The sequence below is a fragment of the Anser anser genome (genome assembly GCF_964211835.1).
Source record: "Anser anser genome assembly, chromosome: 2".
In the NCBI taxonomy this organism is placed as follows: Eukaryota; Metazoa; Chordata; class Aves; order Anseriformes; family Anatidae; genus Anser; species Anser anser.
In genome coordinates this window covers 26,062,193-26,090,126 of record NC_139721.1, presented here as the reverse complement: position 1 = coordinate 26,090,126, position 27,934 = coordinate 26,062,193, and the positions used below count along the sequence as shown (strand labels likewise).

Below are 27,934 nucleotides of genomic sequence, written 5' to 3'. Positions count from 1 at the left end.
AGAAAACATTCAATTTTAAATAAGGTCTTAACTACCAAATACTGCTGTGTTATGAGAATGCTCTCCGCCCACTTTTCTGTTAAATGGTTTGAGATAAATGACATAAAGCTGGATGAAGGACAGGTGGTTTTGCAGCTGGAGACATATTTGGTCATCCTATCTCGACAGATCAGTCTTGCTACATCAGTGCATGTGCTTTGCAGCTTCTGCTATCACTGGAAAATATGGTGACAATGTTCTTGTCTACTCAGTTCTCTAAAAAAATGTTCAGAATGAATACTTTGTTTCACGAATTTCTGTTGATGCTGCAGAACAGTGTTTCCTAGGTAGCAGTGTAAAGTGCTTTGTTTGAGCTGATACGCTGTAGTGTCTCAAGGGCACTAAATGGAGCACAGCAGCCTGTGTGTCTTTCTGCATGTTTGGAAAACTTGTAACTTATGCTCCTTAATTACTGAAGTGGTGGGAACGATTTGTATGTCTGCACAGAATAATGGAGCAAAGAGCAAACCCTTCATGAGAACAGAGCATACAGTGTGGCAGCATAGTGGCAAAGCTGCATTGCATTCAGGGACCAGGCACAGGGCTGTACATGGTGACACGTGGGTGCGCAAGGCTATCTTGTGTCCTTTAAAGTGGTGCTCTCGTGTGCTGTGGAGACCCACATATAATCACGTGTTGTCCTGGCTGGATATAATACCATTTGTGTACTGAGCCCTTCTAGAAGTACAGATGTCTTCTCTTACGCATTGCCCTCAGGAGATGAATGAGCTCCTTACAGCCTGGGACAGGAGGCTGACGCTGGGTAGCCAAGTTGGGGTGCTTTTGAACAGCTTTAGAAGCTGTTCATCTCAGGCTGCAGATACAAGGTAGTTTCCCCACTGCACTTTTTTCTTCTGTAAGTCATTTTCCAGACACGTCTGCATTTTGATTGTGAATATACATCAAATACGTTTGTAATGAAATACAGTGCACAGATAGTGTTTCTGCCATACTTCACTTTCACTAAAGCATGCTATGAAAGAAGAGAAAAGAAAAAAAAAGACAGTGGCTGTCTTCTTCCAGTAGAGTCATAAGCCAGAAAAAACTTGGACATTCTCCAGATCCCACTACTTGAGACTGCTGCCTGTTAAAAAGCAGATGTGGATCACGATGTAAATATTTTTGCTGAATTTCATCTTCAAAACTTAGCACTATCATTTGTTCTGTGAACAAAATGTGTCGTCTTCTGCTTTTGATGAATCTGGGTTCAGCAGCTCTACCTTTCAAGATAGCTCTGTGTTGCAAGAAGATATATTATACTGGGAGATCTTTTATCATGTATGTATGTGATATTTTCCCTCAAAAAATATGCCCATCCTTTATCGTTGCTAATATTTACATAGGGGACTCGTTTGTTGGCTAGAAGCCTTGAAATGGCAGAATAATAGAAAGAAAAAAAAGAAAAACATTCTTTTTAACTACTTTGCAGGAATTTTTGGCTCATGGTCTCAGCAACGTGATTCCTTCATTTTTCTTTTGCATACCAAGTGCGGCAGCAATGGGACGGACGTCACTTTTATATAGTACGGGTGCCAGAACACAGGTAAGGGGTTAGAGTGCAGTCAGTAGGAGAAATAAGTCTACGATGCTGCTCACTGGAGCTTGCACTCATTGATCCATTGTACTCCTCTCTTCTCCCTTTTCCTCTATCCTGGAAAATGACTCTGCCCTATTAATTCTAACAATCTGCATGGAATTACTGCATGGATCAGCAACTGCCTTACTAGAAAAGCTAACAGTGCCCCTCATGCACTTTTACCAGTTTAATTCAATACAAACTCTAAAGTCTGGGGCAGTAAGGGGTCTGCAGTGCTTTGTTTTCAGACTGCAGGAAACTCTACAGAAGCCTTTCTGGTTTTTTTGGTGAATCTGTCAGCACTGTAACAAAAGTGCCCTCTAATGGTGTCTAAGGAATTTAATGATTCAGGCTAAACTGTTGTTTTTTGTTGTTTTTAATTAATTTGGTGCTCTTATCTGATTTTCAAAATAAAGAGGAAGTAATCTTAAGAGCTGCTCCTAGAGGAAGCAATGTTTCAACTTCTGCCTTGTGACAGAACTTGTACTTGTGACCTGTACTTGTCCTGTCCCTCAGCATTCATTGAGCCCACAGAGATGACATTTCATTTTTTCAAGACTTTTTTTTGTCTTTCTCTTTCTGATGGAAATGAAATCCAAAAGATCCCATGGCAGTAGCTTGGAAAAGAGGGAACTGTAATTGAAGAAAATGCTCACTGTGACCCTGTAATATTGTTACCTGTGCCTGGGAACAAGAAAGGCAGCAAACTGCTCTGCTGAGACCTTGACATATGGATGGCACCATGTGGGCCACGCCAGCTGGGAAACCCTAAACACTGCCTCTCCCTCCTTCCTCTGAAAATCAAGTGTCCTGCCACATAAATATTATGTCCCATGGAGTTTGTTGCAATTGTCCTTTTATAACTGCTGTCCTTGCCTGTATAAAGGTCATTAATTACAATGAAAGTGCTAACAAAATATGACTGACAAGCTTAAGCACAGTTCATAGGTACTGATTCTTCTTGACTGTATTGTGCAATTGTTTCTCATGCAGACACCACAACACTGAGAAATGATACAGAGTTTTATTTCAAAACTCTGCATGTTAATTACTTGCTAATTAGCCAGCACACTTCTCTGAACACAGTTAACAATAATGAATAATTTATCCAATAATCATCTTTGAAAGCATTTATATGCAAATAGTTTAGCTACCACTTTTTTATTATCCATTTTGAATTTTTGTGTTGGATTCAATGTCATGCCATGTACCTTCACAGATATCCTCTTCTGTTACCTGCTCGTATCTTTTGTTGGCAAAGTGCAGTTTTACTGCATTGTGGGAAGCTTTAGGGTATCCTGAAGGCCTATCTGAGTAACCTGTATGGGTAACCTGAAGGCATAAAGGACATCTGAGTACTGGAACATATAGGAAAATGACCCACTAGAACATTGTTCATGATAGGAAATGGAAAAAGAAACCAACATGGTTTGAAGTCAAGGTAGGGAAGTCCATGGTAAAAATAACAAGTATTGGCTTGGTTTATCCAGAGGTTTCATAGTATTACAGAGTCTGCATCCACAAATTGGAATGTGGTCATACGCTAGGATTATAAGAATACTTTATAAATAACAACATTCTCTCTCCTGTCTTCTTTGCCTTTGTTTTGGAAAACAACATATCTGCTCCAGACCCTTCTTTTGGGTCTGTCTAGGCAGAATGAACAAATTAGAAGAATATCACTAATAGATGTTTGCCAGATCATAGGTAAAAAAAAAAAAGAGCAACAGCTTGATTTAAGTACACAGAGAGACATGAGAGAAATGTGAAGAGCTTTGCAGAGGCTATGCATAGCCTTCTTTTCTCCAAAGACTACGTTTTGCATTCAGTGATGTCGCTTATTCTTCACTGACATATTTTCCAAAGAGACAACAGAAGTGAAGGACTGTATCATGGACTGAGTTGTCCTTCAAGTAGAATCAACACTTTTTTTTTTTTGGCTGGGAGGTGTGCTGCTTTTTTGAGAAGGCAGAGAAAGGGAAAAGCTCCTTGTGACTCTACCAGCAGATTTTGTGTCCCTTTTTCTGTAAACACTCTGTCTATCCTCCTTGATGGTATTTTTAAGTACACCATGGCTCTCTTCTCTAGTGTTTTAACAACTTGTCTGGTTTTGTTTTTAACAACTTGTCTCTTAAAATTAAACAATTATTTTAGTAAAGAAAAATTTTATCAATATAAAAATAAAGTGAGCATCTGTCTACTTACCATCAAAACCTTCTGTGAATCTGGACTGTATCTTAATGAGACCAGAAGTTCTCTACTTTGTGAACAGTCAGAGTGGAGAAAGAGATTACAATTTTACTGTAGTTTTCCATCAGATTAATACCATGAATACTGTGAAGTAACATACTATTCTTAAGCCATATGTTTGTCTGGATTCATGTTACTTGCATTAATTATCATTATATATACATATAAATGTAATTTGCTGCTACATTTTCTAAAATAAAATGCATAGCTGCTAAAACACGAGGGTCATTGGTGGTTTCTGACTTAACCCAATCGCTTCCTTTCAGTGCCAATCCCAGTAAAAGAAGTTAGAAAACTTTTCCTGTGCAAAAATAATAATACAGTTCTTCATATATAATTTATACTCAGTGTTATGACAGATCTGTGATTCAGTGCTACATAGAATGCAATTGCTATAAATATGTTATGGAATGACACTGGATGCAGCAAAACATCTGAAATGAGATAATGCTTACACACGTTCCATTTAACAACTACGTCAATGGTGTTGTGGTCTCAGTCTGTGTACTGACATCATGGTCTAACCCAGATATTGGTATCCCTTACTATATTTTCACTGTTGTTGGCTGAAAGTAATCACCCTAGATAGAAACTGAAACTACATATTTCTGCAATCTATAGATACATTAATAGCTGACATATTCAGCATCTCATTCTTGACTATGTCTACAACTTTTAACAATAAAACTTTTTTTTTTTTAATTGACTGATTGGACTGGATTTTCTTCTTCATTTATTTTAGGTGGCTTGCCTTATCTCCTCTGCATTAATTCTTGTGGTGATCTACACAATTGGACCAATGCTATACTGGCTGCCTATGGTATGTTCCTTATCTTATTTTTTAAAGATTGCATCAAATATTTTCTAAAGAGTTAATTTCTTTGAGGGAAAGAAATGTCATACTATCTGAAATAGCTCCCTTTAATTTCAATGAGAGAGAAAACAGCAAGGGTAGAACATGTCCTAGAATAATAAGATATAGAGGTTACTGCATAGTATATGTAGATTTTACACATACACATTCATATACATAAGATATCACTGAAGCATATAATAAAGTATTTCTCTTCTACTTACTTTTGACATGTAGTTTGTGAAAAGCATTCAGCCAGATTGCTGTGGTTTTAAATTGACAGAGCTTGGTAGAAATTAATGAAGATCCACAATATTACTCCAGTTTTGTATATGATGTATGATTATACTTTTGAAATAAATGTAACAGAGATGATTGAAGATAGTGATCTAAGCTTAATTACAGAAAAATATGAGATATTCCTATAACTGTCATGGAATACATCTTCTACATTAAGAATCTATGAGGTAACATGATGTATTTTCACATAAGATATATCTAGCTTTTGATATTGAAAATGAATAGTTATGTATTTGTTTATTTATTTTTAAAGGGACTCTAACAGGGAGTGTAGTGATGGGACCAGGAGTAATGGCTTTAAACTAAAAAAGGGGAGATTTAAATTAGATATTATTAGATATAAGATTATTAGATATTATTAGATATAAGATTATTAGATATAAACTCTTTACTCCGAAGCTGGTGAGACACTGGCACAGGTTGCCCAGCGAAGCTGTGGATGCCCCATCCCTGGAGGTGTTCAAGACCAGGTTAGATGGGACTTTGAGCAGCCTGGTCTAGTGGGAGGTGTCCCTGCTCGTGGCAAGGGGGGGTTTGAACTAGATGAGCTTTAAGGTCTCTTCCAACCCAACATTCTATGATTCTATGAATTTTATCTAAAGATGTCAAAGATGTTGAATACAGCTCCAAAATTATCTAAAATATTGCTATGTTTGTATACAATTTTAAAACTTACTTCATGCTATTGTTTGCAGTGTCAGATGAAGGCAGAACACTTTTAAAAACATCCTGTTATAGCTTATTCTAATCATGCAAATCAGAGACATTTGAAGATGCACAATATGTCTTTTTTCTTACTATACTCTTTTCCCCCCTTCATTTTTATATGGAATATATGTAAGTTTTGACTGTTTTCCTATAGATTTTTTCCATATTAAAAAAAAAAAGAAAAATGTTTCATATGTTGCTTTCTTGATATTTTATTACTATTCTCCTACGCTTTTTTGGTTCTCCCCACCTCCCCGCTGCAAGTTGATTATTCTCCATCACTCTTGAGCTCCTGAAGATTTCTTCATCCCTTTCTGCCTCCTTTTTTGATTTGGAGAACTATAAATTATCTTGTCTGCCACAAAATTAATGGATATTTATTTATTTTTTATTTTTGCATGAAGCACTTTCTGTAGGTAATTATGAAGGGAAACTTAATTTCTTCACTGTGGAGAAGTTGGGTGCTGATTTGCTTTGGGGTCCCCCAAATGTGTCAGAATGTAGTTGGTCTGATGATCCATGGAGAGTCTTGGAATGTCCTGAAGTTTTTGTCATTTTCTCATAGTCAAGTGCCCTCTAGAATGCCTTCAAGAAAGAAAAAGAATGTCTGTGATACTATTATATTTACATCAGAAGAATACTTGAACTTATCCCACTTTTGAAACACTAACTTCAGATTTTCAATAGTTTAATTACCATATTGATCATTGAACTGAAGAAAGAACATTCATTTTCCCTACTAATTCCATAACAAGCTCTTTTTTTTTTTTTTTCCTTCAGTGTGTGCTAGCAAGCATTATCATTGTGGGCTTGAAAGGAATGTTAATGCAGTTCCGTGACTTAAAAAAATATTGGAATGTGGATAAAATAGACTGGGTAAGTGAGACTCAATCCGAGGAGTTTTTCTTGAGAGCCTTTAATAAATACTTGCTAAATAAACTTTAATAGTTCTATGGCCCTAGAATAGATAAGTGCAAGACATTCAAGACATTATTATTAGGGTTTTTGTGTATTAATCAGCTTATTTTCTGTCTCAGAATAGCTGCATCTGAAATGTCAATTGTATTAAAAAAAAAAAAAATTAGAAATTTTGGCAAGTGATAAAGAATCAAACCCAATTTAATGCTGAAAATGTATATACAGTCAGACCAGACTAATTGGGTCAGATATGTATCTAATTTTGTAAGCCTACTCTAGCCAGTTAGCGTGTTTTTGCTATAGTTATATTTTTTTAATTATTATTATTTTGTTATTGTCAAAAAGATCCCAGTATCTTTGTTCTCTTTGGATATGGAATGACCACACATTACAAGCAGAACTGGAAACACCAGAGATGCAGAAAGATGTAAATTGCCTTACCTCAGAGATTTTGCAAAGAGAATACGTATTTGATCATAATGAGAGATTCTGCAGTATTAGAGATAAAATAGAGCAGAAAGAGCAGATAGGTAGAAAGAGGCATAATATGAAAATACAGTTTAATTCAAAGTCTGAACAATCTGACATACCTTTGCACAGAATTCCCAGCAAATATTAAAGAGGACTCCATGTTTAGGAAGACTTCCAGATTTCTCTAGCAAGGGAACCTTTGAATACATTACCAAATTAGTGGAACCAAAACTTCTAACAGCTTTCTAGATCACACAAACACATATTGATATTCCATAATCATTCTGAAACTTCTGCTTATGCAGTTTCAGTTAGCAAATATTTATAAAAGTATTTGGGGCATATCCCCCTGTTCTGTGGTGGGAGGTACAGGTTTCTGGAGGTAATATTCAATTTTGTTGAACTCTCCAGTGACTTAGTATTCTGCAGGGGTAATGGTTGGTCTAGCCTGATTAAAATATATATATGTTTATAAGGTATCGAATTTCAGTATGGAAAATGGAATTGAGTAAACATCATCAAGTTTGACTGTGTGAGGTTTCTCATATTCAATGATAGAAGACTAGGGTTATTATTATTATTATTGGTATCATCCAGAAGAAAAGAAGAAAAGGTCTGTCTTTCATGAAGCCTTATATTCCTCAAGCAGCAAAATTCTGAAAATATTTTCTATCACTTGTACTGTATTTGGTCTTCAGCTTGACCCAGGCTGCCACTGACCCAAATGATAAATGATGTGGATCAAGAATTATTTTGGGGACAGTGGACTTAAGAAATTTGGTAGTTATGGGAGGCATCTATAGCTTCCCTAACAATGCATTGAGAAAATAAATGGTTAAGTTTTCCAGCAGAATGTTCTAGAAGCTCACCAGCCTTGATGCATCTTTATAGGCAGACTAGCCTGACTGATTTTTGCTTTCGTAGTTTTGGCAGAAAAGGATGGGTGAGTAGTTATTACATCTCTGACATCTGTCATTATTTTTAAGAGAGTTTATAGAGAGGGAGAGTTTGCTGGGTTTATCTTTTTGACTGAACGTACTTGAACAACGATTTATCTTCAAGTAGTTGTACCATCAATCCTTAGCCTGACAGGGTAAATCATCCTGCTCTAAATAGCATAATCTAAAGCTCTAAACATGGATCTTATGTTGCTGCCTAGGCTAGGGAGCCCCACCAAGCCCAGTGATTTGAGAAATTACAGTGGTGTTGATTTTGGCCTGAAAACATTCACCCAAGACCTGACAGCTTGTTGGAAACAAATCAGTTCCATTACCAGGTTATCCAGAGCATTTTGAAGAGAGAAACTCTAACAAAACATTTGGAAGTAATTAGCAGCTGTCCTTTCTGGAACTGATTCTTTGAAGGGTGTGTGTCATGTAACATAGAAGTCAGGTTTGTTATGCTCACGTGTCTGGCAAATGATAGTGCATGGAAACAGAATGTTATAGTTTTTGTTACCTTGTTCCCTCGCACTTAAGCTTCTCATTGAACACAGTTTGTCGACTAGTGATTTATACATCATAATCCTTTTAAATGTAAAAGGTACAGCTTGAAATCTCTCCATTCAGCCACGGATTGCTTTTTCTTGCAAATTTAATATAACTACATATAGTTGTTAATATAATTACATATACTTGTTTCAGTTTTCTTTCAACTTTTTTTTTTTTTTTTATCAGATTTCAGGAATGTCCTGCTTTTAAATCCCATCCCTCAAATCACAATGAAATTCTTTCCAGCTAGAACCTCACTGCTCTTGCTCCAGAGTCCTGTCATTCACAACTTTCACATTAACTTTAAAGGTCTCTTGCTTCAATTAAGATCTTCTGTCAGCCCCAGCACCTTCTCAGATTACTTCAATGATTTCAGATAAATAATTGTTCTATTCCACTGATATGTGTTTTAAAATAACAGTATGTTTACATAACTATATACATTACAGATTTTCTTCTCCCTCCATCTTTTGGTTGTTTCTAAGGTGTTGATCCCTGTGTTATCTGTGTTTTTTACGCTGACCTGAAAATGATTTGTCATGAATTTTTGTCTCTTTTTTTCTTTTTTTTTTCTTTTTTTTTTTTGGGGGGGGGGGTGGGGAAGGAGGGAGGCAAGGTGGGGTGGGGGAGGGAAAGCGGACTTTTTCTGTGTGTCATCAGTTCAAGCATTGATTTCTGTACCCTTCCCCGCAAGGCTAATTCCTTCTACAGGCCTACTTGTTAACATATCTTCTCTTTTCTGTTCACCAACTTGAGAGTGCACTTTCCTAGTATCAACAAAAAGGCCAGTAAAGTTCTTGTTAACTCTCTTTAGGGCTGAAAATCCCAGATGAGCTGCAGCTATTCTAACTAGTCAAAGACTGATAATGGACTGCTAAAGAAAAATATTCATTTTGTTGTTAACATTTGGAAATAGAAATTACCAAATACAGGGAAACTGTTTTTCAGAAGGTGAAAAATGACAATAGAATAAGGATTATTCTCATGAGTTAAACAGCTATATAAAAGGGATTTAGAGTATTGAACAGAAAAATAATATTTTATTTAAAGATAAAAACTGTTACAAATTGTACAAATGACTTGGCCAGGAAATGACCTCAGCTGAGGCAGAGCTAAGTTGTATGCCTGACTTGTAAAACAGAAAGAACAGCAACAATTTATGGTAAAAATTACACATTCCTTGCATGGTGCTGTGATGCGAGAGGTAGTTATGGATGAATGAATTGTAAGTGTATGCACATTTATTAATATGTAAAAGATGTAATCACTGATACCAAGTCAGCAATTAAAGTAGAGCCAGCAAGGGAGGGCTTACTTTCAACAAGTGCCCTCCAGCATCTCGCCAGTGTGGGTTTCTGAAACACAAAACCACCACACTGTCAAATTACTTTGTCAAAATAGATTGGAGTAAGGGGTGCAGGGAAGGTCTTCCATCGGATTTTGGAGCCCATTGGTGTAATTTCATGCATTTTTAGAACATTTTATCTTCTTATCCTCATGAGAATATCCTCATGATAACATTGTAGATTTGTTCAGGTATTCATCATGGTGAGGCCCTGTTTCATGAGAGATCTCAGAGGGCTTTGCTAATCAAATTTCCACAGAGTAGCAAACATTCCAGCTCTTCTATGACAATAATTTTACACAAATACTTCTAGGTTATGAAGTCCTAGATTTTCTATCCCTCCTGCATTAATGAACATGCTACTCTGTGTTACATTAATTTTGCTGCAGTTTGTCTAAGTGGAGTGGGAAGAGGTTTACAAGTGCCTAATCCATTGAGAGTGTGATTGCCATATAAATTCTTTTTAAAAAATAATATTTATATCAGTCCATCTGTCTCCAGGCAGTCTGCAGAAACAAAAACCCTCTCAACTCTTGAGTATGGAATGCTTGTGAAAAATGATATTAAAAAAGTACCGTATCATCTACTATTCAGCAGTTCTTCTTGTATGACTATAGTTGACTTGAGCACTCAAATGCTGAGTTTTGCTGCAGGGTACTCTGAGGAATGTATGCAGACATCAGTCATTTGTCTGCAGAAGGATGTTAGGGCATGGATGTACTATGTATCCTCCCTGTAGTCTGAGCCTCCTCCTGGACTCCAGCACCTTCTCTGCCAAGGCAACTGCTGAATGAAGAGGACTTTAATAGGATTCTCCTGGCTACATGCAAGTGACTGGCATACTTCACAGTATATACAGTGCAAGGCTTGTCAGTCAAGTCATGTTAGGGCATGATTCATCTCTTCCTTAAGTAGTCACCAACATAATCAGGAAGAATCATCCTAAATTCCCCTCTCTCACTGATAAGCAAGTCTCCATTGATTATAGTGGGAATCTAGATAGCTTACCCAGATGCAGACATCCGTGCTGTAGATAATGTTAAGTGAAATGAACCATACCCATACAGTCAATAGTTGATCATTTCAGTTTGCAATTAAAAGTAAATCTATCATCAGTTTTCAAAGTGGTACAGAAACTTTTAGTATCACAATATTTTAGTGTTGCATTGTTTAATCATTGACCTAGAGAGTATTCTCCCACTTCTGTTTATGTGCTTTTATCCCACCAAGTTCCTATTGTAGCCTTCCCCCAGTGGTGGATGTGTAGATCCTATGAAATTCAAAGGTCTACATGGAAACATACTGCCCATAGAGTTTCAGAGATAGTTGCTACATGCATGCAGTCACAATACCCCCCAATGCTTCTGATACTTTCTGATACATGCAGGATTCAACATAAATCTGTATCTTCTACTTGTTTCTTTTCTCCCTCTTTAAAATATAGTACAAGCATATTTTAAAGTTGGATTTTGTTTTGATTTTTGAGAGTAACATGTACCTATATAATACATTATCTCTGAGGTTTGAAGAATGAAGTGGTTAGATTCTATCCATCCTGGAGTATGTACTAACAATCTTGAAGTAAGTTGCCAAAGAAACCTTTGATGTTTTTATGACTTCTTTGTGAATTAAAAAAAAAAAAAAGTCTAGCAGATTAACATAACTTCTTCCTACAAGTTTGATGCTACTCTGCATAAAAAGTACTGACTCAAGGCCAATATAAATCACTGAAAGGGTGATTGGCAGATGAGAATATGCTTGTTTTGGCTCGTCCTCTACAACAATAGGAGTCTGGTTACAGTTAAGAGGTAAGATACTATGCTGCTAAAGGGGTACTCAACTAGCTTTCTCAGTACTCAGCAGTACTTCAATATTTTTGGCTTTGATTCTTCCAGTGTGGACTTTGTTTTGGGATTTCATCTTTCCTTTTTTCTTCTGAGACTAAGAAGAATTTTGCAGGTCTTGCAGCAGATATTTAGTTAGATGTGATATCAAGAATAAGGTGACAGCAAGGCACAGGTCTGCAGTTGAAGTGGATTGCTTGATCTCAGGCTTTGTCAAGGGTTCAGCCTTACCAGAATGGGCCAACTCTTGATCCAAATGAATTTCAGGTTTGTAGTCCTTCTGTTAGCCCTTTCATATTCAGAAAGCTCCTTTATAAATATATAATAAATAAGTTTAGAATTAGTTTCTTTCTGATCAGTCAGTACTAAACATGAGTTGCTTTTTTTTTTTTTTTTTTTTTTTTTTGTGCAAATATATCCACAGTAATTTGTATAAGATCTCATTTTAAAATATTACTGGAGACTGAGAACTGTTTCAAAGAATGAACCACCTCATTTCCTGGCAGCTGGGTCATTGAGGAGACTGCAAAACCTTTTGCAGTAGTTAAGAATTTTTGAAGATGAGGGAGGAAAAGGTTTCTCAGTAGAGTCATGTAACACTCTGTCCTCCATGAAACGTGAGTTAGTACAGTATGACTTACAGTTTATAATACATAAAATAACAGTTCTGAAATCTAATTGAGCAAAATTCCTGTGGTTAGGCTGAAAGTATGCTATTGTCTCTGGCTTTCCTGAGCTAAGTGAAAGCATCAGAAAGGGTAATTTTAACACCAATTGTGCCATTGTAATGTGATCTGTTCCTCTGCAAACATTAACAAGAAGCACTGTAATTGTTCAAAGGGGCACCTGTGGAGAACAGTATATTCATAGGAGTGAAAATACTTGCCATTCTTTTTTAACACTTTTTATATAAAGATTAGGTGGGAGTCATTTCTTAAGGGTTCCTCAAGGAAAGAAATATGTGCTGAATATCCCTAACATTAAAGTTATATAAGAAATCCAGCCATTTATATTTCTCTCCTTTTAATTTAAAAATCTATACATCGCTATGCCACATGGAGTGTTATAGTATGGAAATATAGATGATTATTTTTGTTTAGAAATAAATTAAGAAAAAAAAAGAAATGTCTTTTTTTTTTTTTTGCCTTTTAAATATTTAAAAACCCTTTTAAAGTGACTTTTGTTTCAGATATTCTTATTTGTATTTTTTTTTAATTATATTTAAAATGAATTCAAAGTATTATTTATCAAGCATTGAAAGATGGGGAAGCAATCTGAAATCTTACAATTTTCATGCGAATAAATTCTTTCTCCACCATTTTAAAATTGTTATAGAATTGATTTAGTCAGCTATAGTCTGCTAAATGCCACTTTTAATTAACTTCCTATCAAATTATAATTCCCAATTAAATAATTAGTGTGAGACGAGCTCTCTGTATGTGATCTTTAGGGTACTTCATTGTGTAAAAGGAAAGGAGGATTTTAACTGCGTGCAGTGAAGAAGCTGACAATAACTTACAATATGAGAAAATCAAATATAGCTTTAACAAACTGAGTTTATTCTGAATTACACTGTTAGTGCAACTTCATATACTGTTTTAAGGAACTCCAAAATGAACTTCTGTGAGCATTAGGATGATGTGTTCTCTAGTGGAGTGACGTTATTTTGATCGATAATTCAGTCTTCTGTATTTGTCAGTTCAAAGATCCAAATGTTCACCTCTCTTTTTTTCTTTTTTTTCTTTTCTTTTTTTTTTTTTTTCTGACTCATATAATGTGGACTGTTACAAAATTAAAGCTAATCGCCATTCACCTAATCAAGTTTTTTTCTTCCCTCCTTAAAGAGCATATGGGTTAGTACTTACGTGTTCACAATCTGTTTTGCTGCTAATGTGGGACTGTTGTATGGTGTTGTCTCCACTATAGTAACTGTGATTTTCCGCTTTTCCAGGTAAGATATAATTTATTGAAATGTTCTAGTACCACATCATTTTGTCTTCTTTCTGGCATATTGCTTCACTGATGGGATATATATATACAGTACACTAAATTTAACAATGAGACCTCAGTTTTTAGTTGCATAGAATCACAGAATGGTTGAGGTTGGGAAGGACTTTTGGAGGCCACCTGGTCCAACCACACAGGGACACCCAGAGCAGGGTGCCCAGCACCACGTCCAGGCGGCTTCTGAAGGGCTCCAAGGAGGAGACCCCACAGCCTCTGGGCAGCCTGTGCCAGGGCTCCGTCACCCGCACAGCACAGAAGTGCTCCTGGTGCTCAGGGGGAGCCTCCTGGGGGCCAGTTTGTGCCCAGGGCCTCTTATCCTGGCACGGGGCACCACTGCACACAGATCGGCTCTGTCCTCACTGCACCCTCCTTTCTAATTGCAGAAAATTATAGGATAAGATCATTCAGAAGGAAAAGTCACACCTGTAGGCTAAAACTTTTTATACTACGGCATTATTTTGTGATTTCTCTTAATATTACACATCTCTAGGACCCATTAAATGAAGGTAGCACAAAATCAACAGGGCAATCAATAATATAAATTTGCTTCCATTCAATACTTTTTTGCCTTTGAGGAAGAGCATTTCTGAGAAGACTAGCACAGGATTGGCAAGCTGATATTTGTTTTGCTAAAACACGTTAATGAAAGATAATTACACAACATTTTCTGATGTCTGAAATGTTCATTGTAAATTCTATGTATGAATTAGAAAAGTCAGGACAAAGTAACTAAATCTAACATATTCATATATTATTTTCAATATATTACAGTTGCTACTTTTGATCATGAGCAAAGGAAAATATCATCGTTCATGATCATTTCGTACTACAAAATTAATCCATAACTCACCAGTCCTACAAATGACTTGTAGGCAAGCAGGCAGTTGTTTGCACGAACATTTAATTGCACTGGAATTAAATACCATATAGACAGTTTAGTTTAATGCTCATTAAAATTGTGCAGAGCTCTGTTCTCACAGAATTAATTTGCAGAATCGGCATGAAAGTAGCTCAAAATTGCAAGGCAATTGCAAATTATGGCAGATGGTTTCTGCTTGAAACAGTCAGAACCTTTCTTGTAACCTTCTGCTACTCAGCAAACTAAACTATGAGTAAATTCTGCTAGTAAAAGAAAAGATAAGTTTCCAAGTTATTTACATACTGTGTTTGGATGACTGAGGTTCTAGTGATAGGACTAGAGGGAATGGCCTCAAGTTGCACCAGGGGAGGTTTAGGTTAGAAATGAGGAGACATTTCTTCTCAGAAAGAGCAGTCAGGCATTGGGACGGGTTGCCCAGGGAGCTGGTGGAGTCACCGTCCCTGGGGGTGTTCAAGGAAAGGTTGGACGTGGTGCTTAGGGACATGGTTTAGTGGGTGATATTGGTGGTAGGGTGATGTTTGGACCAGATGGTCTTGGAGGTCTTTTCCAACCCTAATGATTCTATGATTCTATAACGGAAGGGTAGGGATATTTGACAAAAAAAAAGCTTGATCCTCTGCTATTGGGCAGAGACCTCAGCCTGAACCTGCACAAATTAATAAATAAGACTCTTTCCAGTGATTTTTGTGGTCTTTGATCATGTTGCACATGATTGTCCATTAAATATAAAGGCACTGAAAGATCTAACAATCTTAAAAGTTGTACTGCACAGGTAAGTTTAGCATGGGAACATGCAGTAAGTCACCCAGTCACGGACAAAAATGTTCTCACTAATGACTTGCAGAAGAGTTAGACACTAAAGCACAAAAAATGTTGTAGATGATTTATTGTGAAACCTCTGTTCAGACACCAGAGTATTGGACATGGTATGTTATGTCATGTATCAGAATATATTAAAAAACAGCAGCAGCTACAGCTAGATTTATGCAGACAGGAGAGAACAGCTGAGTTTTGCAAGCCTCATTTAGCTGACCCCAGTACCTGCAGTGACCCAGTACCTCCCTGTGCATTGCTGCATCTACTAAATGCTTGTGTTCTGGGATGATTTCCATTGCTTTAGGCACATAGCTCAGGTGATGGCTAATTTTATATATATCTTGTTCTCTACTTAAATGTGTTCCTGCAAAGGATGTATGGAAGTAGAATATCTTACACTGAACTGCCTTTTCAAGGCAACTTTCTCTTTCCACTGACCATATAGAGAACATAGGGACACTGGCTTTTCCAGTTAAGTCCTGCACTTTGACAGCTATAGCATAATGTTTTGTTTTATCATACAGAGGTGCATCAATTTTAATGACAAAAAAAATCCTTGAGTTTCATAACTCATATCTATTGAGTATCTTTGTTTCCTTTCCTTACAATATGATTTTGTAGGTAAAAAATATTAATTAAAATTAAATTGTACATTTGAAGTTGTAATTTATATGTTACATATCTTGACATAAAACTAGCTCTCTGGCCAGATATAAGTCAATAATGAAATTTAATATAAACATTTAATAATATAAACAAATAATGAATTTTAATATAAACATTTTATTATTAATATTTGAATAAATATATAATGTTATTAAATTTTCAAATTGATATTCTATAATTCTAAAATTTGCCTTTTACTCTTTTAACTTCATTATTATTATGATTAATAAGCTTTTTATGCACAAAAATATATATGGATTGCATTGTCATAACTTTAAACTTGCATGTTGTAATTTTGGTGTGTTTCACTTTCTGTTTCTGTTCACAACTATTACTGTTTGCCTCACAGATTTTCTGTTTGTATTGGTTACAGAGTAAGGACACTGAATTTGAAAAATATGAAAGAAGTGGAATATAAATACAAAACAGAAGATAATTGTGTAAGTTAAATTATCCTTTTCTTTTCCCTTTTTTGTGTCCTACTAATTTATATTTGTTTATCTTCTGTAATTGTTTACTAGCTTATAATCAGTATTTTCAGAACATTTTTATGAAATGATCACTTTGAATCTAAATCCTGTGTGACATAGAGAATAGAAAAGTAGCCTCAGGAAATTGGAATATTTTCCTGGTTCTGTTGCTGGTCTGCAAAGTTAAGTTTGGCAAGTCCTTTTATATCTGCCTGCCTTGGTTTATTTGTTACTTTTCAGTGAGGAATTGCTCTTTATAAAGTTTCCTAAATCCTGTCTGTCTAGGGAAATCTCTCCTCAGCAAGAACAAGGGTTATCTACACAGATGATAGCTGTGTAGATAATAAATATTCTTTTCAGAGTTCCTCATTTCTTGAAAATCCTTTGATGCCCTCATCATCCACCACCTCTTTTCCACCCCTGGTTCTGCCACCAGCCCCTTGTGACCTGGCTGTCCCTGAGGACACTGTGTGTAGTAGGAAGAAGAGAGAGCAGCATGCAGTTGTCAGACCACTTCACACATCGCACCACCCTGGACTCAAATGAGGGTACTGTCATATGAAATATGGATGGAAGCATCTCTCGCAAAGAACGTGGTTTTCAAATTTGCTTCTTACAAGCTTAAACCTACTAGTCAAGGATTCTATTTTTTTCCTTTTATTCATTTTTTTCATTACCATTATTATCAAAGTTTCTTGTGGTGGGGTCTGTGGTAAGAAGGGAAGGGTAATGACCCAGGGAGGTGACCTTCCTCCTCCAAAACAAAACAGTAGGTCAGCAGCCAAGAAAGTAGAATCATGTGTCCGTTCGGCATGGAGTCCATTCACTAGGACACCCTGACCTCTTCATCCTGGCAGTTTCTACTATGCCTGCTTTACTTTCCCAACACATATGAAGGGTCTTCTCTACAAGTAAGCAATGTGCTCAGCAGTTATTACCCTATTATTAAGAGGCACTCTTCTGAAGAATTTATTTTGTCTGGCAAATGTTTTCGATCAGAGCTATCTCAGGCTCAAAATCTGAATTTGGCTTGGGTGGGTTTACTGTTTTGGCATGCTGAACAATGCTGGAATGTGAGAGGTACATGAGAATGGGGAGGATTCTAAAATGTAAATTAAAAACACTATTGTTGAGGCTAGCCCAACTGTCAATTATTATTATCACTTTTCATTCTTAAGAAAATTGGTGGAGTAAATTTGTCAGAGATGGTAACCAATATTTGACTTGCCTACTTTTTTTTTTGTGTGTGTGTGTGTGTCAGTTAATAAAATATCTGTACAAATCCCTATGCATCATTTTTAAGCTAACTGTTCCCCATCTTTTTATCCTGAATGATTAAGATTAGTGCCAGTAACCAAGTAATAACTAAGCAGTGTCTGCAGACACTGGGGAAAATAACATTTTGTTAAGAAAGCAAATTGCTCAAGAGGTTATTATACAGAAAAAAAAAGGAAAATATTTTTAAGACTATACTAAATATTTTTAATTTAATTTATGGAGTCAGTGGGTAATTTGGGGTAATTTTTAATGTATGAATGTTAGAGTAATCCAAGTTCCACTGGTAAATAACAGCTTAGACATAAGTAACAGGACTTTTAAACATGAAAATATGCAAGCTTAATGATCTACCCCACCATTAAGGTCTGTGGATTTATAGGGATTATTTCATCAACAGGAGAAAAGATACTTTAATGTGGAAAAAATTAAAAGGGTATTTAGAAGCTTGTTTGAAACACGTTGTACCAAAGGCATTCACTAAACTGAATTCTTACCCAAGTGTAGAGAGAGCTGTGCCATGTGTGCAGGGCAATTGGCAGCAACCTTCTAAGTGACAGAGTAAAAACACCTCCTGAGATGATTTTTTTTTCTTTCTGAGCAAGAACAGACAAAAATAAGTTATTTTTTTCTCAGAAGAGTTTTTACTGAGAAAGGAGCTAGAACTAAACCAGAGCCAGGACTGATAGACAAATTTGGCTTCCCCATCCTTCCCCATGCATCTTCCCTATGAAGAAAGGCTGAGAGACCTGGGTCTGTTCAGCCTGGAGAAAAGACTGAGAGGGGATCTCATCAATGCTTATAAATACCTGAAGCGTGGGAGATAGAGGGATTTGGCCAACCTCTTTTCAGTAGTTTGTGGGGACAGGACAAGGGGTAATGGCCACAAAATTGAGCACAGGAAGTTCAGCACCAACATGCGAAAGAAATTCTTCACGGTGAGGGTGATGGAACACTGGAACAGATTGCCCAGGGAGGTTGTGGAGTCTCCTTCTCTGGAGATATTCAAGGCCCGGCTGGACGCCTACCTGGGCAGCCTGCTCTAAGGAACCTACTTTGGCCGGGGGGCTGGACGACGATCTTTCAAGGTCCTTTCCAATCCCTACAATTGTGTGATTCTGTGATTCCATACAAAAGGTTATACCTAAGTCTTCCATCAGCTTGATTTGGCCTTATGATTTGAGACTTTCAAGTCTTTCACCTCATATTAGCTCGTTGAGGATCACAGGCTTTGATCTCTGCACATCTGCCTTATTTTGTCTTTGTTTGCACATTCTACTTTGTCAGTTCTGGTATGGCACCAAAGCGTCCACTTGTCTCCATACTAAGCCATGTATAGAATAGTTTTTAAGGGAATGTTAGACTTCACAGTATTTCTACATTCAACCATATATTGACCTCTGTTTTACCCCTATTTAAGAAGTTTTATTTAATTAATTTATTTATTTTTCATATACTCTTACCCTTTTTAATTGCTGGTTAGGCTTTACCGCTTGACAGACTGAACTATGTTGGTGATATGATGATTGCATTCACAGGTAAATTGTACTAAGTCACTATATATAGTCTGGGGTTCATTGCCTCAGTTCTGGATGTCTGAAATGTTTCATTAGCCTGTATGATGTCTACTATGGTGGTGTCTGAGAGTTTGTCTGCTTCTCAGAAGTCTACAGTAAGGAGACCGTTTGTGTGGTTTGTGGTAAAGATTTTCAGTCATGTTTTGCTTAAGGTCTGTTGGGAAAACTGTGTATCTTCAATGCAATCCCATGATTCTTTGAACTTCTACAAAATTGCCTCTCTGTCAGCTCCACTTACTTATGTTTAAGTACGACCTAGTTAAGTAACTTTGCGTGTCTTTGACTTTCATGAGGAAGAATAGAGGATTTTGGAGTTTATATTCTCTTGCAAACTCTTGGAGTTTGTTTGTTTGTTTGTTTGTTTTTTTACTTCCTATTACCCATTGTCATGAGTAGTTCACTTCTGAGAACTGATACTTGCATAAATCATATATTTTACTTTGGTATTAAAAAAATATTTCAGTAATGAAAATAAACAGAATCATTACTGTGAAAAGTTCAGTTGTGGATTCAACTATCCTCTTTTTTTCTCATCTGTTCTCATCTTCTCATCAAAATGCTCTGAACTTCCATGTGTAATCCAGAGGTCCAGCCTCTATGAAAGACATACCTGAAAGGCAAATTAATCCTATTGTGTTTTTGCCAACTGGAGCTTATTAGCAGTGTTGTTATGGATATTTAAAGATCTCTAGTTTCATGCCTGTTGGGTAGAACATGCTACTGAAAATATGATCCTGCTTATTCCTGTTTTACAACACTAGAGGCATAAAAGAATCGTTATTTATTTGAATATAGATAAAAAGCATGCAGATGTAGTATCTTTTACTAGATTAAATAGTACAACTGGAAAAGTAGAAGACCGTAACGGCCAGCAGACTTTTCTTCAAGTCTGAAATACAAGCAGCAGGCATCAAAGCAGCTGAGAACAATTGCTCCACAATGAGTCAGGTCTGTCTCAGATGGTGATAGAGAACAAGTGGTTGGTATCTATCACATAGATGGGATATTTGCAGGGAAAACGGCAAGAATAGGGTTCTTTCCCAAGGAAGAGAGACACACAGTTGGTTTGTAATTTGTCAAAAGTGAAGACATCAGTAGAATTAGGTTAATTCTACTTAGAAAACCTGCATGTCAACTGATGTTGATATCTAATATATTCATATATAAATATATATATATACACATATCGTGACTGGCTTTTTACAGTGTGAAGTTTGGATGAAACTTTTTTTGATAAAATGCAAAGACAGGATCCAGGGCAGATGATGGTTCTTGTGTGGATTATTGATTATGTTGGTTGTAGATAAATGCTAGCAAAGTTTTAAATCAGGCTCAGTCTGGATCCAGTCAGTACAAGTGGGACCATCAGGAATTTGCTTTTGCTGAAGGGCTTAGTGAAGTAAGAGTGGCTACAGAAAGGTTTCTTCCAGGGCAGGTGCTTCTGCTGCAGGATGTACTTAAATGATTTTCTGCTTCAACTTCAGCTCAGGGTGGTATGAGAACCAGACAAGTGGGGCTGGTGGGAATTTCCTCCCATACTGAAGTCAGTGGTTGCTTTTTTCATTTCCATGATAAAATATCCCTATTGTACTACAGTCATCTTCAGATGACCGAGATTAGCATTATGACTGTTTCCTCAAACCAGCCACATTGTATGCTCCAAAAACTTGTTCACTTTTTACAATACATATAATACTTACCTAGTAGAAGATTTTCCCAGTCTGCAGACCTTGTCTTGCTTGTGTCTGGGAATCACACCAACTGAAACAGTGCTCCTACTATCTGCCAGATGATAGTTCTTAGTATTGTGCATTGGAATTAATATGATTTTGCTTTTGCGCTAACCTGAATTAAGGATAATTTTCCTTATAGATTACTTTTTTATTCAGTCATGTGTGAAGCTGATCAAGATGGTTATCCATTAGATCATCTTCACAATCCAAAGTTCCTTCTAGGTTGATTTACAGGAATTTTCATTACTTTTAAAGAAATTACTGCTGTTGTTATTATTATTATAATTTGTAAAATGAAGATAAACTTCTCAGCATTTTGTTTATTTCATTTCACAGAAATCATTAAAACAGGTAAAGATAGTTTCAGTCAACAACCCATTAGTCTTTCTGAATGCCAGGAAATTTCAGGCAGACCTTACAAAAATAATCCAGAAGGATAGCACGAGCAGCCAGACATGTGAAGATGTAAACAAGGTAAGATGTGCTACATGCTTCTGTAATCATGGTGACAATGCTGAAGAGTATGATTCCTTTCTTTGCATTTTTTATTATAATTACTTGAAAATAATATCTTTCCTACCTCTCAATATAAGGTCCTGTAAAATACATTAAAACACTTAGCCAAAGCTCTTCAAAATTTCTGGGAACCATTACATAACCTCAGATAATGTGAGGTTGTGACTTCGAAAATTCAATGAGTAGCTAAAATTCTACTTGAATAAAGTTGTGGGTTTGTTTATTTTGTTGTTGTTTGTTTTGTTTTTAATTTTTTCTTCCCTCTGGAGATGAGTCCATGAGAGACAGATGCTTCATTTCTGATTCTAACTATGAATAATTTTAATAGATATAGGAAGAAGGTACAAACTGCTTGAAGTTTTCACCTAAGGCGGTGTTTCTTTTTAATTTTCTGCACTGATTGTATTGGAAAAATAAATAGCACAAAAATTTTGTATAACTTGTTTTTGGAAAATGTCCCAGTAAGGACTGTATTTGTAAAGTTTATTTGCACATAGCTACTGAAAATTCCTACAATGTTCCCAGAAAGAGGGGAAAAATGTATTGTTTTTCTATCATTACAATGAAGACATTCCAATCCAATACAAAAAATGATAAACTGTAGGCAATCTCATCTGGTTTGGTGAACTGGACTGAGAAAATCATAGGTATTTCCTAGATGGTTTGTTAAAACAGTAATATTTGTCTACCACCTCTGCTGTCTCTTGCTAAAGATCTGCACTACCCGTTCCTACTCTGATGGGTGCCTTCTTGTTATTCAGAAATCCAGCTCAGATATTGTGCTGCTTTTTTTCCTTGGCTCTTCTAGTTTAACTGATTTGGATTACCAAGATAACAAACTCCCAAACTGAGAGAAATTACTTAGGATTGACATGGAATTAATTTATGAGTTAATTTAATAAGTGTAATGAATTAATAAGTTAATTTAATAAGTTAATTTATAAGTTACTTAGGAGTGAGATGTTATCCTTTGTCTATTCTGGAAGTTACTTGGCAGTACAGCTGCCTGAAATACTGTGCATAGTTTTTTGTGTTTTTTTTTGTTTGTTTTTTTGTTTTTTTTTTTTTTTTCTTTTGTGTGTGTGTGTTTGTGTGAAATAATAGTCTTTCCATGGAACATAATGGAAATGAAAAAGTATTGCACTTTGGATTTTGTTTCCATGGTATATTTCTGTTTTAAACATAGGTCTACTGACAACTTAACATTCATATCGAAACCATTACAAAAACATTTCTCCAGATAAACATAACTCTTTAATATATTTACATCATAACAATTCTCACTAAAATCTTAGATGAGATTGCATCAAGTAGAAGTTAATCTTAAAAGTTTCCTAACTTGAATTTATCTTTTCAAGAACATCTTTCTCATCTTTCTATCGCTTCTTAACCCCTGCTTTCCCAAGAGCATCGTTTTCATAATATGTTTTATAATGGATACAAATGTCAAAGAGATTGAGTCATCTGAAGGGAAAAAAAAAAGTGAGGTTACAGTTTTATATGACATTAGAAGAATAATGAAAGGCTTGCTCAGCAGTTATAACATATCCAATAGACTGTTGCATACAATATGGTTTTTGGAGAGAATGAGTTAATTTTGATATTGAGAAACAGAATTCTTGTGCATTGCATTGATTTTCTCTGGTTACTCTGCATTGGATTAGTTTTCCTTGGTATGCTAATTGTTCATTGCTTTTATTTCAGTGTGAGCAGAACACATTACTCTGTTCATTTTCCAATGGAAGTTGTCATGGTGAGTTTATTATCTATAAATTATATTAAAACTAAGATGGATGTAAGTGTGCAAAATGGCTCCAGGTTTTTCTATTTATTTATAGGTGAACTCAAATTGTCTGGAAACTAATATTTCAGATAGATCACACCTTCACTGAAACATGAGTGCTAAAAATTGTTAAACTCTGTTAACCTTGGCCTAACAGGTCCTGTTTTTATTCTGTTCTTGACTGAGTTTATAAGATTTCAAAAGTGGGAAACCAATGAAAATATTTTTGTCTGCAGGAGTCCCTGCTTATTTCACACAAATCACTCTATGCATACGGATAGGGGTACCTAGTGGGGGAGGGGGGGGATCACTTCCAGCATTGCTGCCTGTATTGGTCTTCAGCCAAAGGCCTAATAAGCTGTTTTGCTAAGCTGTGTTCTTGCTTTCTTGTGTTTTGTTTGTTTGTTTGGTTGGTTTGGTTTTGAGCTCATCGTGGGACTTGAACATTAATATGCAAAACTAAAAATAGGGTGGGATTAGAGCTATGTGAAGTCTTTGTGGACGTTAAAGGCACTGAAGAGAAAAATTCATAAACGTCATCTGAGTTATCAGTGACACTGTGGCCACCAATACAGCACAGTAAAACAGTACAACACAGAATAAAGAAAAAAAAAAACCTAAGGGTTTGCTTTTAATTAAGGATTAAACTGGATAATTCTACTCTTCCCACATTTTATAGAATTTAAATTAAACCAGAGCACATACATTCCCATGGGATAGCTGCTAGAACCTTTTGCAGAAGATACTTTATACAGATGACTTCATCATGGATGGAATTCAGATGCTGTGTTTATTTAAAACACTTATAAGCATTAAGACCACAGTAGAGAATCTGATTTGGGGGCTGTTGTCTGATAGTTTATGCTTATTAACTAGGCTCATGACATTTTTATGTTTTTACAGTGTTTACTTTACTTGGGGTTGATAGAATGTTTTGCTGTAGCACAGCAACATAACGATAATGTCTATTGAGACTATACAGTGCTATACTGTAAAATGGTAAATGAGCACACAGCATTGTGTTTGTGGGGAGATCTTTGGAAGGTCTTGTCAGTACACATTTCAGGTTTCGCTGAAATGTGGTTTCATTGGATGAACTGGTATCTCACATTACAGAAATGACAGATAGCACAGGACCTCTTTTCTGATTCCTTAAGTCCTGTCTTGGGGACTTAAATGTTGTTCTTTGTACTAAGCAGAGTATGGTGACTCTTTGTGGGAGCTTTAAAATAAAAACTGGAGAGGAGGAAAAAAAAAATCACTAAAAAAGCATAACTGCATGGGGCTTAAATTTTTAGGAAGGAGGGGAGCAGGAAGACATAATTCTTGTCCTGACATCAGTTGTCCTAGAAGGTGCAGCAGCATCTTTGTCAAAACCTTTATTTTCGACCTCTGGGGAATACCGACTTGACATTGTCTATATCAGCAACAAGTTAATTAGCTTCTGTTGCCCTTGCCCAGTGGTTCAGAGGCAGCAGGTTTCCCCACCACCACCACCCACCTTCAGAGGTCAAGCAGCCTCCAGTTAATGGCAGGATGCCAGCTTTTGGGGAAGGTAATGCGAGCTCCAGTCCAGCATAGCCTCTCACTCTCTCTATGCATATGTACGTGTGTACATATGGTTTGACCTTCATGCGGTTTGTCAAGGAAGAGATTTCAGAGTATAGTTGATAATAGTAGGGTTTCATGGTGTGCTTGTGCAACATATCAGCTAAGCACACTTCAGGTGTAAGGTGAGCTCAACTTCTGTGCTTGAATGTAGTATTTCTAAGTTAAATCAATTCCCTCCTTCCTTCTCTATTTCTTTCCTTCCTTCCAATTTCTTTATTATTGCTTCTGTTATACAGAAGCAAGTTACCTGTAATTATATTTATTCAAAATCTGTTTTTGAACTGTCAAACTTTTAACTTGTATTTAAGCAGCATAACAATCAAAAGGGAAAATTAACCTCAGACCACTTTTTAAGGTAAAACTTGTTAGACCCTGCAGATACAAATGTGCATGCTTTTGGGGGGTGAGTAAGTAACAGGGAAAGAGTAAGTTCTTCTGGTTTGGAGACAGAGTTTTGTAGAATTGATTACAGTAAGCAGACCAGCAGATCTCATAAATCCTTCCTGGTTTTCCACTGCAGTAGTGCCAGGCAGGCTTTCTTTGAAATTCTTTATTTTTGTTTGCAATGTGTTTATTAATGTACATTGGACAGTACAAAGAAAGTAAATCTCTGGAGGTGCGAGTGCAAAAGACTCAGACTCCTGTCAGAAAGGAATTAGCACCATTATAAATCTACACAATAAGAAAATTCTAAGTCCCCTCAAGATTTTAAAATCTTTTCTTCTGCTGTGTCAAAACCATTTCAATTAACCTATCTTTACATTCATAATTCCTTTCATTCATCTTTTTTTTTTTGAATTTTGTTTTGTGATAACTAATATTAAAGCTGTTATTTGTCCACAGACCATTGTAAATAAGATGTACATTGTTTTCTTTTTTTCCTTTTATGAAAGCCAGGAATCATCTGCATGCTAGTTCAGGACACATTTAGTATGTACGCAGTTTCAGAATCTGAGAGGTATATTTTCTCTGTGAATCCTAAGTGAACTTTCCCAAACAAGCCAGAATCATGTAGAATTTCAAATCTGAAGAACTTTTTTTTTGTGCTGGAGAGACTATTTCTGTCTAATACATCTCACTAATAATATATTCTGCCTGTCGACTTCACCCCATTGCTCTGATGGCCCTTCATTTGTCTGTACTTCTAAAATGTGCCATTTGCTTAATGCATGTCCCAGTAAAAAATAGACAAATTTTACTGTGATATTTTGGGCTTATTTTGTTCTGTCGTTATACACATTTCTTGACTATTTGCTAATTAAAGCTTTCTCCCATATCAAATATGCAGGTGAGTCACTGCAGCCATCTCAGAGTGAGCGACGTGTTTTGATATTAGACTGTAGTGGACTGAGTTTGTTTGACTACACTGGAGCCTCCACGTTGCTTCAGGTATTTATAACACCAGACACGTTCTGTACATAGAAATATATGATTGCACACACAAGTTATTGGGACCAGCTACTACTCACATCACTCACATTAGTGGATAAACGTGGTCACTTATGGAAAAGATGAGCAGAGTTTTGGTACCGAACTGCACTATGTTTATATAAAATTATATACAAATAATTCTAAATATTTTAAGTGACATTCAGTGCAAATGTAAGTATTCATATTTAATGGAAATGAGTTTCTGAAAGCACTCCTTTTTATGTATTTATTTATTTTTAAACTGATTTAGGTCATATTCAACCCTGTCATGTCAGTTATGTCAGTTGTAGCAGACCTCTGTGTGGATTTACACCATTAAAATTTCAGCTTTTATTTCTGTGATTTTATCTATATGTCCTGCTTTCTTCTAAGCCAGGAGTCTTAATGATCTCCATGTTTTCTTCTGTGGGTTACATACCTAGAAGGTTGGGTTCCTTGCTCATTGCAGGAGCCCTGAGAAGACCAAAACCAGCAACCATAATGATCAGTTCTATACAGCAGATGAAAAAATATGTTCAGAATCCGTTTCCTGTGTTTCCATAGGGTTTGGCATTTAATAGAAGATGTGCAGTTAGTACAGATTTAATTGGGTATGCAAGGTTTGGTTCATATATTATTTTTTTGTGTAAGATAGAAGACTAGATTTGAACTTGGGTCTCAGCCCAGGACTTTTCTTATCCTAACTGTTTTCTCAGTTTACTGAAGTGAATAATGAAGTGCTAAATTAAATAATAATAATAATAATAATAAAATTAAAACAACATATTTAGGTGTGCATATAGTCAAAAGGAAAACTGGGATAATTAAGTAAGGTGAATGGGAATTATTCTTTATTACATCCCCCCTCAAAATAAAGGCATTCAATAAGCTTAGTAGGTAAAAATAAATAAATAATTTGTGAAACTAATTTCCAAAAGGTCTTTGAGATCTCAGAAAGCAGATTAAATCAAAGAGGCATTAGACAGATTTGTGGGATACAACTCCATCCTGGGCTATGAGATACAGTTTGGGGTTGCAATCTCTATCTGAAAGACAGGTCCAGAACTGAGTTACCCGAAGGAAGAATGCACTTCTTCCATGTTACACTCATTCCCTAATTCCCTAAATACCATCACTTCTGCTGGAGTTACAAGGATTTTTATTCTGAAGCAGGCTTTTGGTTCCTTTTTAAAAATCTGTTATTCTGATGTGGTTCTCATTGAATCTCTTCTATTAGAACTGTTCCACTTTACATGGATGAATTAAGCTTTTTTATTTTTATTTTTTATTTTTTTAATGGGGACTGCCTTGGATGCTTCCTCGTCTGTCAGAAAAGGCCCTACTCTAGTTCTAGAGTTATTTTCACTTTTTGTTACTTTCTAGCTTATTGGATACC

General features: G+C 36.1%; 1 protein-coding gene across 7 annotated transcripts in view; it reads left to right on the top strand.

Moving 5' to 3' along the window:
• SLC26A7 (solute carrier family 26 member 7) overlaps window positions 1-27,934 on the top strand; it is a 90,511-nt gene that overhangs the window by 58,048 nt on the left and 4,529 nt on the right. For 6 of the 7 annotated variants that reach the window (XR_014580001.1, XM_083824784.1, XM_083824785.1 and 3 more), the window contains 8 exons: window positions 1,469-1,582; window positions 4,608-4,685; window positions 6,507-6,602; window positions 13,639-13,745; window positions 16,537-16,603; window positions 21,555-21,692; window positions 23,439-23,487; window positions 26,417-26,517. Coding sequence is in view for 6 of the 7 variants with exons in the window: in XM_083824784.1 (XP_083680910.1) it covers window positions 1,469-1,582; window positions 4,608-4,685; window positions 6,507-6,602; window positions 13,639-13,745; window positions 16,537-16,603; window positions 21,555-21,692; window positions 23,439-23,487; window positions 26,417-26,517 (750 nt within the window). In the remaining variant the exon portion in view is untranslated. Of the gene's footprint in view, window positions 1-1,468; window positions 1,583-4,607; window positions 4,686-6,506; window positions 6,603-13,638; window positions 13,746-16,536; window positions 16,604-16,993; window positions 19,354-21,554; window positions 21,693-23,438; window positions 23,488-26,416; window positions 26,518-27,934 lie in introns of those variants that run through there. The other variant, XM_083824788.1, reaches the window with a different exon arrangement.